The 18535-nt window shown below is 33.4% G+C and overlaps 1 protein-coding gene across 6 annotated transcripts in view; it reads right to left on the bottom strand.

Moving 5' to 3' along the window:
• The window catches only part of Kif3C (Kinesin family member 3C), a 141546-nt gene that overhangs the window by 36553 nt on the left and 86458 nt on the right, over positions 1-18535 (bottom strand). For all 6 annotated transcript variants that reach the window (XR_011951374.1, XR_011951376.1, XR_011951375.1 and 3 more), the window contains exons 3-9: positions 15629-15778; positions 15294-15508; positions 11836-11915; positions 11565-11744; positions 10302-10492; positions 10077-10214; positions 2915-3405 (exon numbers count right to left, since the gene is read on the bottom strand). Coding sequence is in view for 3 of the 6 variants with exons in the window: in XM_072537113.1 (XP_072393214.1) it covers positions 2915-3405; positions 10077-10214; positions 10302-10492; positions 11565-11744; positions 11836-11915; positions 15294-15508; positions 15629-15778 (1445 nt within the window). In the remaining 3 variants the exon portion in view is untranslated. The remainder of the gene's footprint in view (positions 1-2914; positions 3406-10076; positions 10215-10301; positions 10493-11564; positions 11745-11835; positions 11916-15293; positions 15509-15628; positions 15779-18535) is intronic.

Genomic DNA, 18535 nt, shown 5'->3' with positions numbered 1-18535 from the left:
TCGTGTTCCACAATTCCAGTTTTTCCGCCCTGTACATCTTTGGCATCAAGTAGCTGTACCTTTAGCTATTGTCAGCACTTCTAAATCCTGCGATGTTCTTCAGAGCCCCAAGCTTTCCTTATTTCAAATTATGACGGACAAAGTTTTACCTGTAACATACGAGGCTAGGAAGAAAATTATTCAAAGAAAGAGACAAGATGAAAAGAGTGAGATTTTGACTAGATCTCTTTATAAAACTATGTCGGAGAAACGGTTTAAGGTAATTACAAGAGAACATAAAAAAGACAGCAGAGAGAACAGAAAAGAAAATGCAACCAACTAAAAAAAACCAAACCAAACAGCTTGAACAAAAAAAAAGCCAAAAGAAGAGTCTTGATGTAAATAGAAAACTTTTTACGTCTGCAATACCAAGTAGTGGAAGTTTAGAAATGAACACTAAAGAAGAAGAAACTACCGAGTGTCTCATCTGCGGAGAAACTACAAATGAAGATTGGGTACAGTGTACTACGTGAAAGGGGTGGGCGCAAGTGGCATCCACCCCTTGCGTGAAAAAAAATTTATTTCATTATGCTACCCATGCGATTAACGTGTTTTTAATGTGTCCAGTGCTGGGCAAGTGTTTTTGTAGCACAACAAAAAATAAACTTTTTTATTTGTTAATTTAATATGTTGAACAATAAATATGTTTACTTTTAAAATGTTGCATTTTTATTTTTTATTCTGAGCAAGTGTTCCGTATGATTTAGCCATGGTCCTTTTAGATTTGATTTAGAATGGCCTTAGAATCATGTTTATTATCGCATGATGTATAGATTGTTTTAACTGTTTATCAAAAATTTCAAACCTTTTTGTAAAACTTGATTGATAGACAAGTTTTGTTTAAATTCTAGATACTTTTCTTTAATTCTACATAGTGTAATAATCTACAACTAATAAATTACAATATTGTGAAAATTGCAAGACAATTATTTTTTTCAATTACTGAAAATATCTAATTCATTAGAAAATTATATCGACAACTCAATGCCAATTAAATAGATTTATTATGAGTAGTGCTAAGCAATTTGTTGGAAAAACAAAAAAGACAATAAATAATCAGATTCCTGTACCATGGTGGAACTCAGAATGTGGAGCTGCTATTAGAGCAAGTAAAGCTGCATTTAATAAATATAAGAGACATAAAACACCTGAAAATAAAATCATGTTCAAATCACTGAAAGCTAAGATACAGCTTTTTATACAACAAGCTAAGAAATCCTCCTGGTCCAAGTATGCTTCAGAAATAAATTCCTCAACTCCTGTCAGTGAAGTATGGAGAAGAATAAGAAAAATATCTGGTTTGAAATACACGCCAATTATTTCTTAATTAAAAGTAGACAATAGGATTTCAACTTCTTCTCATGAAATAGCTAACACCTTAGCTGAAACATTGACTGCCATTTTTAACCTAGAAGGCTGAAATTTGGTAAATCATCCTATACAGAATAGAGGAGAAGGTACAAATGTGGGCTACCATTTTGTTTATTGCTGATATCTTGACTATTTTGTGATTCAAAAAGTTCAAATTACATAATTAACAAGTAGAATAATTGTATTGCTCTTTTGTGCTAATCTGTTTTTCTGCCTAAATATTTTTTTTCCATAATGTCATAACCATAAAACATAATTTTTTAAGTACAATATTCACACATATATTCGTCTCTTTCGGCACCAGAACAATATATATGTGCCCACAAGTTGCACATAAGGCACTGAATCCATTTTCACATCGATAATCATCACAAAATTTTCCGTCAGATAATACAATTTACGTCCGTATTTTCCGGCTCCGTTACACCAGGAATCTCTTCCGAATCCATATCTTCATCAGCTGGTTGAAATTCCTGCTCACTATCGTTGTCAGAAGAACTTTCGGTTTCTTTTCTCTCTGACTTATTTTTAATTTTTTTCTTAGTCACCTCCATTGTGAACCCAACAAAAATCTAAGATTTTTCTAAATCTAGGCCAAGAATAGTTCCTTTTTCAGTTTCTTAAACACTGCTTCATCTTGACTCAGTTTAGCCATTTTTGCCAACCGTTATCGATCTCGGGACATTATAAGTTTTAGCTGCTTTTAATGTACCACCCATCGTTTTATCTCTCATAGCTTAAATAGCAGTTTTCATGCTCTCTGGATCCCAGGACTTTCGTTGTTCTGGACTTACAATACTTTTTCTATGCATTCTGAAAAGACAAAAACTCTGTAGACTAAACTGATATAAATATGGGCTAGCTCAAACTACGCTATCCCATATTGCAACATAACCAAACATATATTCAAATATTAATAGTTAAAATGGAAGACAAATTAAAACAAAAGGACGAAAATATTGTGAAAATATCAGCCTTTTGCTTACGATGTGTGATAAAATAATAAACTTATTCGTAGTTTTTACCGAAAAAAAAAAATTGAAATAAAAACATACCTGCAAAATTTCTTGAACTGCGTCAACACTAACATGTGATTGTTTCAACGGTCACTGGACCTAGGTCACTGTAAGCTTTATTAGTTATAATTTTACACTAAAGAGTATCTAGTCAAGCTATTGACGTATATATGGTGGTGTCTAATTCATATTTATTGCGAGAGCCCATATTAGTAGTACCTATATCCCATATTTGTATCTTCACCTCGACGCATGCAAAATTGAAGCCAGATCGTGAGGGGTCGCCTGACCAACTTTGCACAGTTGACGAGGAATTACCCTAAAGTTTATTAACTATTTCCTATTTATGTAATATGTTTTTGTAATATGTTTATGAGTTTTATCTAGATTTTCAGAAGTTGTTTTCAAAAGGAAAACAAAGGAAAGCAAAAGAAAAAAGAAAAAGGGAACAGTAAAAATTAAAAAGAAAGTTTTATCGTGTTTCTTACTTTGCTCTTTCTTCGGCTGCCTGTTTCTTCCGTTTTCGTCGCTCCGATAATTCGCAGTCGTTTGCTTTTTCTCCTCCAATCATCGACGCCTTCAGAGCCTCTATCCTCTTCAAGATCTCATCCTCCGACGTTTCTTCTTTCTTTTTATTCACACTTATCTCCGTATTTAACTTTTTTATATTTTCGTCGTATTCCTCCTTTATCTTTTGTATCTGCTTGATGATATTTTCTTTCTCGATCTTCTCGTTTTCATGTAAGCACTTCAGTTTTTTCATTTCCTGTTGGTACTGCGCGAGTAATTTGTCCCGTTTTGAATCTAAGTCCGGATCGGTGACGGTGGAAGGCACGTTTCGGTTTATTTCTTCTTCAGGTGTCATCGTTAAGTCTTCTACTTCAATGTCGTTATTTATTATCGTTGGTTTGTTTTCAAGCAGAGCTTTTAATCTTGATATTTCTTCCTGGTATTGACGGAGTATTGTATCTTTTGGGTCCTGAAAAATTAAAAAAAAAATATATCTATTAATATCATTTTTGTGCAATAATTTTTATGACTTTCTATGTGAATTAATTCGACAGACTTGTCGAATTCTGCCAAAGCGAGGAGATGGTAATAATGAATACAAATTTTAAATTACCTAAAAGAAGACTTTATACTTGGAAATCACCTGCGGATTCAGAAGACAACATTGTTCGAAACCAGATAGATTACATTTTAATAAAATCTAGATATAAAAACGCTATAAAGTCTCTGAGAACATACCCCGGAGCTGACATAAATTTAGACCATAATCCATTAGTAGGCGTAATGCAGATAAAATTGAAAAAGATCCAAAAACAAACAAATATACCACGGTTTGATGTCTCAAAGATAAAAGAAGAACCTATACGTCAGAGCTTAAAACAAGAAATAAATGATAACTTAAAGAAAATCAAACAAGACGTGATAAAAACAACAGATGTTAATGACAAATGGAACATGGTACAGGAAACTTTAATAAAGGCAGGAGAAAAGCTACTGCAGACAAAAATAAGAAAAAAACAGAGATGGATGACTTCAGAAATCTTAGATCTAATGGAGGAAAGAAGGAAACATAAAGGCAGGAGTAAAGCAAAATACAAGGAACTACAGAGATTGATAGGAAAGAAAATAAAAGAGGCCAAAACCAACTGGCTTGCTAATCAATGCAGTGAAATAGAGGCATATGCTAAACAGTATGATAGCTTTAACATGCATAAGAAAATAAATGAAATGACAAATACACTGAGAAAAAAGAAAGATGCCCTTCTGAAAGACGCAAATGGAAAAATCATTATAGAAATTAAAGAGAAATTAAAAAAATGGAAGACATACATAACAGATCTGTTTGAGGATAATCGGCAAGAACCGGAAGAAATCGACAGCGAAACGGGGCCAGAGATCATAATAGAGGAAATCGAACAAGCAATACGAAACGCAAAAAACGGAAAAACTGTAGGTCCAGACGAAATACCTGCGGAACTACTGAAATGTCTAGACGATGAAACTCTACCTTTACTTCTGGACCTATTTAATGAAGTATATAAAACTGGAAAAATCCCACAGGAATGGTTGGTGTCCACCTTTGTAGCAATACCAAAAACAGTATATGCCAAAGATTGTTCAGACTATAGGACAATATCACTAATAAGCCATACCCTCAAAATATTTCTAAAGGTGATTCATGGAAGATTATATAGAAAACTAGAAGATGATATGGATGATACTCAGTTTGGGTTCCGCAAGGGTTTGGGAACGAGAGAGGCATTGTTTGCTTTTAATGTCTTATCTCAAAGATGCTTAGATATGAACCTAGATATTTATTCCTGTTTCATCGACTTCGAGAAGGCATTCGACAGGGTCCGACATGAAAAACTAATAAAAATACTGAGAAACAAAGATATAGACAGACGAGACTTACGAATCATTATCAATCTGTATTGGAATCAAAAGGCCAATATAAAGATAGAAGAACAAAAGTCCGAAAATATAGAGATAAAGAGAGGAGTAAGACAGGGCTGTGTTCTGTCACCATTACTGTTTAACGTGTACAGTGAAGCCATATTCCAAGAAGCGATAGCGGATCTGGGTGATGGAATCTCTGTAAACGGAAGAATAGTAAATAACATAAGATTCGCTGATGACACCGTTATAATGGCAGACACCCTGGAATCGCTACAAGAATTGGTAAATAGAATTAACGATTATTGCATTAGATACGGACTAAAAATAAATAAGAGAAAAACTAAATTTATGATTGTCTCAAAAACGCAACATGGAAATGAAAGATTAATGATAGAGCAAACCCAAATAGAAAAAGTAGAGACATATAAATATCTGGGAACCTGGGTTGATGACAAAAATGACCAAAGCAGAGAAATCAAAGTCCGAATTGAAACTGCAAGGCAAGCATTTGTGAAAATGAAGACAATGCTTACCAACAGAGACCTTCAGTTGCATCTCAGAGTGAGGGCTCTAAGATGTTACATATTTTCTATCTTACTATACGGAATGGAAGCTTGGACATTGAAGAAACAACACATAAGGAAAATAGAAGCGTTCGAAATGTGGTGTTACAGAAGAATATTAAAAATTCAGTGGGTTCAAAGGATTACTAATGCTGAGGTACTACGACGTCTAAATAAGGAGTTAGAAATTATGAACAGCATAAAAAGAAGAAAACTAGAATATTTGGGTCACATAACCAGAGGAGAAAAATATAAGCTGCTGAGAATTATTATGCAAGGAAGGATCCAAGGAAGAAGAAGCATAGGAAGAAGACGCATCTCCTGGCTGAAGAACCTTAGAGAATGGTTTAACTGTAGTTCACTACAACTTTTCAGAGCAGCAGCCAACAAAGTGACCATAGCCGTTATGATATCCAACCTCCGATAGGAGATGGAACTTTAAGAAGAAGAATGTGAATTAACTTAATAAGAGTATGTTGATGCAGATTGCAGAAGATTGGACATATCGATAAATACATATCTGAGTGTAGGCGTCTGTGTATATGTCCTATCTGTTCTAAGCGAAGAGATTTTATGTATGTATCTGACTATACTTTCTTCCTTTAATTCTTCTTCAATATCGGCATTTGTTTTCATTCTTCTTTCTCACTCTCTTGATATATTGGGGCCCAGTATCGTTCTCATTATTTTTCTTTCAAATTTCAGTAAGGTATCTTCTTATTTCTTATCAATCGTCGTTGTTTCCATTCCATATGTAACAACAGGTCTTATTAAGGTCTTATAAAGGTTCATCTTTTTTTTCTTACTTAAAGTCTTGCTTCTCAGCAGATTCCTATTCATTCCATATGTTTTCTTGCCTTTAAGAATTCAGTTCTCTCTTTTCCGGTTTTACATATTGTTAGTCCCAATTAGCTAAAGGTGGATACAGTTTTAAATTTATGGATCTGTGTTATTAGATATTTCTGAGTTGTTCTGTCATCCTTCCCTATCGTCATGTATTTTGTTTTGTGCTGGTTTATCTCTAGCCCTATTCTCTTTGCTTCCTTATCTAATGTTTACATTGTAAAAAATCTTTGTCTTTTCTATGATGACTAGATCGGCTGCATATGATCGGCTATATATTTCTTGAAGTTGATCTGTAATAATGTTTTTGTCTCCTCCTGTTAATTGTTAATTGTTATTTGTTAATGTTGACTTATTCTCCTCCTGATTATTGCTTTTAATATCAGATTAAACAGTATCGGGGAGATAAAGTCACCTTGTTTCACGGCTTTGTTTACTTTGATCTCCTTAGAAGTTGGTCCGTTGAAACTTATCGTTGCTGTGGTGTTCTTTAGAGTCACTGTTAGAATGTGTCCTAATTTTTTTGGGATACCAAGATGCTCTATTCTTCCATCATTTTCCTCTGATTAATTGTATTCAAAGCGCTTTTGAAATCCATTAATATTACGTGCATTTCTCTGTTGTATTCTGTCGATTTTTGAATTATTTGCTACACTGATTTATGGAATTAATTTTCGATCTCCTCTCAGTGATATTCTCCTAATATTCGTTCAGCGCATGATTTTAGTCTCATGTTTTAGTATGTTTGCTAGAACTTAATATGTGGTATTTAATAAGGTTATGGTAAATATGGTACGGCCATGTACAGAGAATGCCAGATGACAGGATTCCGAAACAGATTTTGACGTGGACACCACAAGGAAGAAGAAAAAGAGGAAGGCCGAGAAGAAGCTGGAGAGAGGGAATTGAAAAAGAACTATAGGAAAGAGAAATCCCTCCAGGCCTATGGTTAAATAGAGAAGAATGGCGGTTAGGAGTCGGAAGGCGTCGGAGAACGCTGTGTCGAGTAGTACGCCGAGAGTAGTAGTAGTAGTAATAAGGTTATTTGCTCTGTCTCGTAGTACTCCTTATCTCATTTTTTTATAGATAAGCACTATAACACCTCCGGTTCAATCATCTGGTAGTGTGTTTTGTGTCCATATTTGTTGTATTAGCTTGTTTATTTTTTTGTGTAAAGCCGTAAAGCTCTTCCTTCGTATTTTATTAATTTCCTATATTTCATCTTTTCCTGCTACTTTTTCGTTTTGGAGGTTTTTAATTTCTTTTTGTACTTCTTCTGTGAAAATTTCTGCGTAATCGTTATCTGGTACTATTGGTCTTACTTATTTATCGCAGCGTGTTTCCTCTGTAGTGAATAGCATTTTTTCGTAATATTCTTTCCACATTCTGCTGATCTGTTTATCTTCAAATACGGTTTCCCCTTTTTGGTTTTTTAGTTCTCTTGTTTTAATGCTGGGCTTATTTTTTGTTGCCCTGACTTTGTTGTAAAATTGTTTTATTTTATAATTTTTTTATCTTTTCAATATTCTCTAGCTTTTAAATTAACCAGTCATTTTTGTTTTTTTTTATTTGTTGCATTGGCTTTGTTTTTGGCTATTTTGTGTTCTTTCCTGTTTTGTTCTGATGGGTTGTGGAAGTATGTCATTCTTTTTCATTGTCATTTCATTCTCCGTTGCATGACGGAGTTTTTTAGTGTTCTCTCTGTTTCACAGCCTTGATCGTACCAGTCTTCATTTTTTTTTATCGTTCCTTTCCTATTACTTCATACTTCATTTGTTGTTTCATTTATTTTGCTTTTTAATTCTTGACATCTTTCGTTTATGTTTGTGGGTTGACTCGTAAGGTTGGATATATTTTCATTCACCTGTTCAAATTTTGTCTTATTTCAGTCTCTTCTAATGCTTCTAGGCTCCATTTATTGGAGTTTGTTTTAGCTTGATGTCTTTTTTCCATCTGAGTGCGCTCATTTTCATTATTACCAGAAAGTGGTCCGTTTCCACGTTTGCTCATCTCGTGTCCAGTATTTTTTGTATTAACTCTTTGGTTCATAGGACGTTATCGATTTGATTTTCACTACCAGATGGTTGTTTCCAGATTACTTCATGTTTTCTCGGATACTCAAATTTTGTCGACAGGAAAGTCACATTTAGCATTCTTGTGTTTTTGCGTAGGTGACAGATTCTGTGGCTATTATTATTTGTTTTTTCGTGTAGAGTTCCCTTTCCCTTTCAGACTAGGTCTTTCAAGTATCCTTCTTTCCCAAGTTGTGCATATTTTGGCTTCCTCCATTTCCAAGTTTATGATCTATCTGACTCCACTTCCATACTGTCTCGTCTACTATCAGTTTCATGTATGCTGTCTTTACTTGTTTGCTAGCGAATCTAAAATTTCTTGCTTCTTGTCTAATTTCCATCTGGATTTCCATATAATAAGAGTATTCAATTCATCGTCGATATATATTTGTTTTTGAGAGTTTTTGTGTTCCTATTTTCTTATTTTTTTTTTATTTCGTCCTCCAATTTCAGTTTATGTTGGAAAAATTTGGTCACGCCATCTTTTAATATCGTTTTATCTTTCGAATCTAGATCAAGGACATTTATTACCAAATTGTTCTTAATTCTCTAGTTCCCTTATTTTGCTATTCTGTTACTAAGTCCTTATTTCTTCTTATTGTTCTGAAGCCATTTTCTTGTAGCATGTTGCTATTTAGTAATATAATTGTAATTTCAATTTAAATGGGAATAAGCCACAACTAAAGGTTAAAGTACGTTTATTGACGTTTCAATTTCCACTTCGGAAATGGTTCTCAAAATACCGAATACCGGAAACGTCAATAAACGTACTTTAACCTTTAATTGTGGCTTATTCCCATTTAAACAGCAATTACTTATTCCTTCTGTTTTTTCCATTTTATCCACCCTCTCCTCTATTTTGTCCATTTTCTGTTTCAGTTTATTATTTTCCTTTTTAAATCTTCGTTTTCTTCTCTTAGTTCTTTAAGCTTATGCTGCTTCTGTTCATCTTTTATTTCTTGGACATCTGTAGTTAGTTTTGCTACATTCTCAGTCAGTTTTTCTAACATTTTTAGTGCGAGATCCATTTTATTTTCCTTTAAATTTTTTCCACTTTCACGTCTTCGCTTTTTTTGGTTATTATTCGTATCATATTCGTTATCATCACTATTCAGTGTTAGTTCTGGTTCACGCGTTTTGGTTCCTGTAGTTTCTGCAGCCCAGCGAAACAGTCAAAAAACCAGTTTTCCCGTCGGATATCTATTCGCTCTCAGGACTACAATTAATACTTTCTTCTTACTTCGTTTTTATTTATATATATATTATATTTAATATTTATCTGGTTTTTCATAGTTTACAAATTATGGATTTATCACTCATTAAGTTCAGATAAAAAGGAAATTTTCGTCACTAAATTATACTTACTACGTAGTTGATGACCTGTATTAAAATTTTGAAAAATTTTCTGTTTTATGTCGCGAAAATCGGAATTATTTCGGACAGAAATTATAACGAGTTCATATTCATTCACACCAACGTTATGATCCGATATTATCTGTTCGATAATACAGTGTGCTAACGCAGTCACAAGACATATTCATTCTTTTAAATGCACTAGTGGTTCTACTTTTACGGTTTGCAAATAGAGGATAAAAAACAGAATATCTGATAAATATATTCTATAGCTATTCCCTAACTCAAAGTTTAGTACAATAGATGAATGAGGGAAAATAGTACATTCTGAATATAAATAAATCCAGAAAATTTTACCAATAAAAATAATTACTATGAATAAAAAAAATGAAATATTGCAACTGACTTACCTCATTTACTTTAGGTTTGTTGTGAATATTTTTAGCCCTATTCGCATATCTCAACGTTGACAATGTTTCTATGTAATCTCTACTTGAAGGGCTAACACATGCTATCATCAGCGTCCTCGTGTTTCCTCCCAAAGAATCCTAAAAATTAAAAAACGTTAAATTAGAACCATACATCTAAGATTTTGAAGAATTTAATAGTAATAACCTTTTAAATAAAGTACTTACTTGTAATAACCTTGTAAGTTTGGAGTCGCGGTAAGGAATATGTTTCGCTTTGCCATCCACCAAGGCAGATATGACGTTTCCAAGAGCACTTAGGGATAAGTTAATTTTTGTGGCTTCTTTCAGTCTTTCTCCAGTGGCTCCTGTTTTAGTTTGTCTTTCAGATCCAGCTAAATCTACTAAATTTAGTTTACCTAAAATAGAGATACAACATGTAGTATGGATAATAAGAAATAAGAATGTCAAAATTTTAATGACGTAAAAAATCGTGACATACGTCTAGTAAAAAAGAAAAAGATTTTTTTATTGTTTCCTTTATTATCGATCAAAATGAAAATAATTTTAGAAGTGAATATCTTGAGATACAGTTGTCACGTGCTCTAGTGGTGTGATGAGTTAATTCTTCAATGACAATTCCTCCTTAGATCAGCTGGCCAATGTCTTCTATCTTGGAACCAAAAAAGTAGAAAAAAAATATATGGGAAGTGTCAATGTATCGCCCAAAATATTTTTTCCACTTTTTTTACTTGTCTTATTATTTTATTTCTTGTTTTGTTTCTGCTTCTTTATTTCTTTTGTTTGTTTATGCGTGTTAAATAAGTTCTTCCTGGTTACTATTATATATTTCTGTATTTTCCTTAATTCTTCGGCTGGGCTAGTCAGGTTTCTGTCAAAATAGGAACATTAGATGCATTAGAAGTATGATTCTTATTTTTTTATCTTACCTCAGAAGAGGTAGTCTGTGCGACTTGGTCGTGAGAGTTTTGTATAAAAGCAATTCGTTTCAATAACATCCACCGAAAAGCTTTTGTGTTCTAGATAGAAACTCATTTTTCTTCTTCTGACTGCACAAGCTAAATCCACAAAAGATGCAGGTTTCAACTTAAATAACTCCAGACCACATAACTCTAAAATTAGTCTATTTAGAGCCCGAAATTGCCCACTCTAAGTTTTTTATTTCGGTTTTAATGGCTAATGGCAGGTGTATGCTACTGTTGGTATGCCCCTATGAGACGCACATCAAGAGCAGCTGCAGAAGCCCTTCTGGACCTCCTTCCTTTGCAAATCGGTATAAGGGGGAGACGAGAATAACATTATTATATTTTACATTAATATAATCGACTGCGTATTATTTTTCCATCATTGGTCGAAAAGAATGGACAAAGAGCACGGAATTTATACATTGGTTCTTCGAGCCGGTTAATTATAATTGAACAAAGGAACAAACCGACTAAAGGCAACCTTTCTATCTAATCTAAAACTTACCTTTTCTAATATTTTCGTTATTATTTAAATTACTAATTTGTTCTACGCTGACTGAAAAAATACTATGGGACCTTGAGCTATTTTGGTTCATAAGAGTGGCACCGATCATCCTGTTTTTTGAGCCAACATTTAACAGATTTTCGCATTCAGCAGCGTTATGCACTGGCACTACAGATAAACCTGAAAATACATAGGAGAAAGTACGGATACGAACCAAAATAATTTTTATTGTCTCGAAAAGAGCAAGTAATTTGTTTGAATTTGTGCTTACCTGGAACTGTAACACCCTCATTTGGAGTTTCTTTTAACGATAAAGAACTAACAGGTTTGTCGCTTGGCAGTAATAAGTCTCTTAAAAAATATGTGTTTATAAATATCTTTATTATAATAGAAATGTTATCTACTTAATTTAATAGGAATTAACCACAGTTTGAATTGAAAATCGTTTATTTTGAAGTTTTCATTTCCACTTCGAAAATTCTTCTCAAAAATATTTCTAAATAGAAATTGAATCTTCAATTTAGAAGCAATTTCAATTAAAATTGTAAATAATTTGCATTTCATATAGTAGATAATATAGAAATGCCACACAAAAATGTTTAGAGTCATAATAGATTGTCAAAAACAAAAAATTAAAATAAATTACACATATACTATAGAAAATGTCACACTGAGAGTGCAGTACGGGTAAGATACGGCAATGCTTTTCTTATGGAGAATAAACGCGCAGGGTTGTCGGTTTTCTCCAGCTGTTGATTGCTCATTGTCTCACAGGACCGGCTTGGATAAAATGCATCTGCCGGCAGTACGAGTAAAATATTTTATATCATGTATACGTATACAGTAGAATAAAAAGGCATTGATGAGTTATTGACAACGAAAACTATGAATTTTGCATATAAAACGTCAACATGAGATATACAATTGAATCATATTCATAAGAGTAATATTTGAACACCTCTTTACAAGAACAACATACAATAACTGTAGTTTTAATATTTTACATAAAATAGAAAAAACCTACATAATTTCTAGGAAAGAACTTGGAAATGATATTATTTATAGATATTATATATAATATTCAAATTTCCAATTCTTTCATAGAAATTAAATTTTTTCTATTGTATGTAAAATATTAAAAATACAGTTATATTGTTTCTATAAATAGGTCTTCATTTCTTTTGTAAAACTTCTGCTACAAATTACCATCATTAACATAATCACCTAAATATGGCCATAAACTTGTTTGTCATAATTAGTATTTGATAAACGCCAAGCTTTCCCTATTTCACCCCCTACCCATCCTTAGGGTGAAAGTGCTTTTGGAAAACGAAACTACACTTCAAAATTTAGTCCGAGTTTCAACAGAGAGCATGGAGTCCCATAAGTTTAAATCCGGTGAATTATTTAACGGTTGCGCTAAACTCGTAGTGTTAAATGTGTTGTGTTTTTTACAAAATACGGAACAACTTAATGTAAGTGCTGCTGTAAGACGTACTTCGTTGATGACTGGTGTTAGCGAAAGAAGCATTTACAATTTCAAAAAAGAAAAAGAACACAGTGGAACGTTGAAATCGCCAAAAAAAACGTAAAAACGAGTGTGTCAATCAAATTCTAGAATATTTACATATGACGAGGGTGTAAGAAGTATTCTACGGAGAATTTTTCATTGTGAATTTGTCTCTTTCTACTTTATACAGACTTCTGAAAGATATTGGATTTGTTTATAAGAAACGTGGCCGAAGAAGCATCATGGTGGAGCGAGAGGATATTATTTATTGGCGCCATAATTATTTGAGAACTATACGACGTTTGCGAAAAGACCATTGCAATATCATATATTTGGACGAATCGTGGGTTAATGTTGGCCAATCTATAAATTACAAATGGTGCGATACTACGATACAAAACAGTCGTGATGCTTTTCTCAAAGGTTTAAGTACTGGCTTAAAAGCACCTACTAAACGAGGTCCACGATATGTTTTATTGCATGCAGGTTTTTCAGGAGGTTTCCTTCTTGGCACACAGCGTGTTTTTCTGGCAAAGAAAAATGATGGCGACTATCACGATGAAATGGATGCCGCATATTTTGAGTCGTGGTTTAAGGAGACATTAATATCAAATTTACCAAATAATGGTCGCAGGAATGTCATTGTAATGGACAATGCATCGTACCACTCCCGTAAAGAGAGATTCCCTAACAATTCCTGGAATAAAGCTGCAATCAAGGAATGGCTAGTGGAAAAAGACATTTTTTTCGAGGAGTGTTATTTGAAATCCGAGCTATTAGAAGCAGCGCGTGCTTTTAAAGATCAATATGATAAGTATCATCTTGATGAGTATGCTTCACAACATAATGTTTATATTTTAAGGCTTTCTCCATATCACTGCGAATTGAATCCTATAGAAATGGTGTGGAACCAAGTTAAGCGATATGTAGGTACCCATAATAGCACTTTTAAAAACGACGAGGTACGCCAGTTGATCGACGACGGTTTCGCACGCGTCACAGAGCAAAATTGGCGCAATTATGTCACTCATGTTGTTGAGAAAACGGAAACTGATATGTGGACTGCGGACAACCTGCAAGATGACGTAGACCAATTGATAATACACGCGAACACAGGGGAGAGCAGCGAAAGCGAATTCGACATCTCGGATGTAGAGGACGACTTTAGTATAATTAATTGAATATCTGTGAGTAACCTCGATTATTTTACACTGTATAACCAATAAAATGCATTTACCAGTCCAATCAGAGTATGGGCTTTTCGGATATTGGGCTGGGTGCACGGAAATCGAATTCCCGGAGGTTCCACCCTGTATATTTATAGCTATCAAGAAATGTAATTTAAAATATATTTGTTAGTTTAATAAAGTATAAATATAATATAATGTTAAATAACTTACACTATAAACCTTATACCTGCTCATCTGGTCAAGTGTGGGCAAGGAAAACCATTATCCCATATGGAATAACACAAGGTTTCGCTGAAAACTACCAGGTTGCTATGCCAAGGAACTAGGTAAACTTATGTTGTGTGTAAAAAATGCGAGACTGCATTATGTTTTAACAAGGACAAAAACTGCACTTCAGATTTCCACAAAAAAAAATTTCATAGTAGGTGTTAAAATTTCGCAGTGATTCAAGTGCGCAACTTGTTTTTTTAATAACATCGCCGGGATTAAAAAATGTGCAAAGCTTTTTCGATATTCGCGTTCCTGATAATTTTTCACATATTTACAAAAGAAAAAGTTTTTCTTGGATATTGGGCTGGGTGCACGGAAATCGAGTTACCGGAGGTTCCACCCGGTATATTTATAGCTATCAAGAAATGTAGTTTAAAATACATTTGTTAGTTTAATAAAGTATACAGTTTTATAATAAAATTCTCGCTAAAAACTTAAGGTCTTTTTATTCAAATTCATGCCTCTTATTTGGCTACTTGAAGGCAATTATTTTATCAATATATTATTTTATAATAAATAACAGAGTCCGGCGTAGAGATCTGGGTACGGTTCTGTGACTACCACTTGGACCTGTTTGTATCGCCCAGCACAAGGCGTGAAATCCGGCAATTGTGCATTCCTATATTAGCCGTACTGCACTCTCAGTGTGACATTTTCTATAGCCATAGAACAAGCGTAACCAATTACAAAAGAAACTGGAAAACTTTAATTGAACACATTTCTTTAATATTATAACATAATAACTTTTTAATGTCTTACCTTATTTGTTCATTGTATATCTCCAAATAGCTTACTAATGCTAGATATTTTACGCCGCTAGTTACAGATATTGCTTCGAAAATATGTTCAAATGCTCTAGAGATCACTCCCTTTTGGGGACTGTTGTCCGCCTTTATTCCTTCCATCGTAAATGATTTCCCACAGCCGGTTTGGCCATATACAAATATGGTGGCATTATATCCTTCTAACACACTCTGCAAAATAGATAAGATACATGTTCTATAGAGTAGGATACATTTTAAATGGTTGAACGATTCAATACTCAAAATACACAAAATTAGTTTAAAAGCAAGAATAAAAATTAATTTGCTTACCTCAACTAGTGGATAGCAGATATCGTTATAAATAGCTTCGGTAGTGGACTCTTGCCCGTAGGTCGAGTCGAATGTGAACTGTTTTGCAAAAGCTGGACCATCGTTGGGATCCCATGTTTCCACCACGCAGTTATTTACCTTTACTACACACTGAAAATATTTTATTAGTTATTTATCAATACAAAAATATAAAATATTCACATATAAATTAGTATCAAAGTGCGTAAATTCGCAATGACTGATAAATCTCGTTTTCTGTTCTATTCATTCGTTTTATCATTTTGGCAAAAAAGGTTGTTTTTTATATAAATAATTTCCAATTTGAATAATAAATAGATAAACAAATTAAAACTTTGTTTTAATAAAAACCTAAAAACCTAATAGCAATTGTGAGTATAAGACCTTTTTTCCCTAACATTCATGAAATTGTGCTCTTACCAGCAACCATTTCATCATTTGAATAATAAACTTTTTCCATAATTGCTGATGGGAAATTGCTGATGCTAAATATGACTAATTTTGTAAATTTAACCAGCAAAAATAAATAAATTAACTAAAGAAGAAAAAAAAGTGATGAATGAAATATTAAAAATGAGACGCATTTAGAAAGAAACATGGGCAGACTGCTTTCGATCCCTATTTGCTAAAGATGACGATAATGAACCATTAACACCAGAAGTGACGACAAACAAAAAAATAAACATTGAGGAGGAAGAGATAAAGGAAGCATTAAGGAAATTAAAAAGTAGAAAATCACCAGAAAAGGACAGAATATCGAACAAACTCGTTAAGTACAGACGACCAGATCTGACCAAATAATTATTAAAACTAATCCAAAAAATAATTGAACAAAACAAAATACCACAAGAATGGACATCAAGCATCCTAATATCTCTCTTCAAAAATGGAGACAAATTGGACCTGAATAACTACAGAGGAATTAACTCATTAAACACAACACTAAAAGTAACAACCAAAGTGATAACAAATAAATTGAATCAAATTATAACACTAGCAGAAATACAACAAGGATCCAGGTCAGGAAGATCAAGAAGGCAAGGACAAGAGAAATCGTTAGAATACAACAAACCGGCATATTTATGTTTCGTGAACCTTAAGAAGGCCTTTCACAGGATAAAACTAAAGGACGTTATCCACTTATTGCCTACAAGGAAAATATTTCTATAAAATACCTCTATATATATATTATAGGAATAATCAACACGATCCAAAATATTAACTATAACTGCACAATAAAAGTGAAAGTAGAAGAAGGACTAACTGACTCAATTGGGGCAATGAGATGAAAGAAATAAAAGGCAGAATTTAAAAAACAGTCATTAGACCAATGTTGACATACGCCGCAGAAACACGACTCGACACAGAGAGAACAAAAAAAGAATGCTAGGAACAACAGATATAAAACACTTAAAAAATGTATGGTAAGACACTATAGACAGAACTAGAACTACAGATATACGACGCAGATGCAAAATGGAGAACATCAAGGACTGGGTAAGAAATAGAAGAGTAGAATGGACGATCATATAAACCGAATGACATCAAATAGAGCAGTAAAGACGACAAGAGACGGTTCTCCAATAGAAAGACAATCAGTGAGAAGACCACGAAAACGATGGAACGATAACTTACTGGAGGCCCATTGAAAAGCAGTGTCATGTCTACACAAAAAGAAGAACAAGAAGGCATTAAGTAAATTACAAAAGAAAAGAAGAAACAACACAACTGTTTGTAATCACGCAATAAAATATAAAGACAGATTAAGAATTCGTTGTCAAAGATCGAACAAAAAGATCGCAGACTAAAATATTAAAGAAAGGAAAATAACAAAGAACCAGTTTAAGAAGACTTCATAGAAGACACTATGGGAAAGAAATTAGTGTCTTATATATAGTCATTAGTGCTTTATTGTTTGAGTCTCATCATGGAATGGATGTACCCACTAGAGAACTATGCCAAGCAAAGATGGAATAAGAAATTTAAGTCACTCAACATATAACTCAAAAGAATGCTATTGCAAATAGCAAGGGAAGTATGTGGAATGGCTACAATGATAAAAAGAAGAAAGAGAATAAAATCGTGGAACTAGAATATAAAAGCAGAAGTTAAGACAGAGAAAAAAGCATGGAAGGCCACAAACAAATCTCGAGCAAGACAATAAGGAAGGAAGAAGCATTGTATATGTGGATCTCAGAAAATCATATGACAGCATTCCTCAACAAAAACTTTGGAGTCACTCCACGAAACGAATATAAATACCATCCTTACAAAAGTTGTCTAGAAACTGTACCAAAAAAACACCGCCAGAATAAAATCAAAGGGTCTCTTTCAAAAGGTTTCAATATCAACACCGGAACAAAGCAAGGATGCTCACCAACGCTCTTTAAACTCTATCTCGTAAAAGCTTTAGAAATTTGGAAACGGAAATGTAAAAAATATGGATATACCTCTCAATAATACAATGGTGTACACATTATAATTTGCAGATGACTAGATAGTATTTGCACAGGATTATGAGGATGCTGAATATATGATGCGAAAATTAATAGAAGAATACAAAAAGAGTCTTTTGAGAATACAAGTGCAAACAAAGCATGGTACTTGAGGAGTATCAACAATAAATAAATAATGTAGGGTTGGGTGAATTTATTAACACAAAAACAAAGAACGAAGCATAGTATACCTGAATAGCATATTGTGGGATAGAAATATAGCAAAAAAAAATAACCAAAGAATGTTTAACAACATCATAAAAAGTATAACTTATAGCAGTGAGGTGTGGCCGCTGAAAGAAAGAACTCTTAAAACCTTAGAGGCAACCGAGATGGATTTTTGAAGGCGTGCTGCTGGTAAATCAAGCTAGGGTTAGGAATAATATAATTCGAG

The sequence above is a fragment of the Diabrotica undecimpunctata genome, chromosome 7 (assembly GCF_040954645.1).
Source record: "Diabrotica undecimpunctata isolate CICGRU chromosome 7, icDiaUnde3, whole genome shotgun sequence".
Lineage (NCBI taxonomy): Eukaryota > Metazoa > Arthropoda > Insecta > Coleoptera > Chrysomelidae > Diabrotica > Diabrotica undecimpunctata.
Note: the sequence above shows the minus strand (reverse complement) of the source record. Positions and strands in the feature narration are given on the sequence as shown.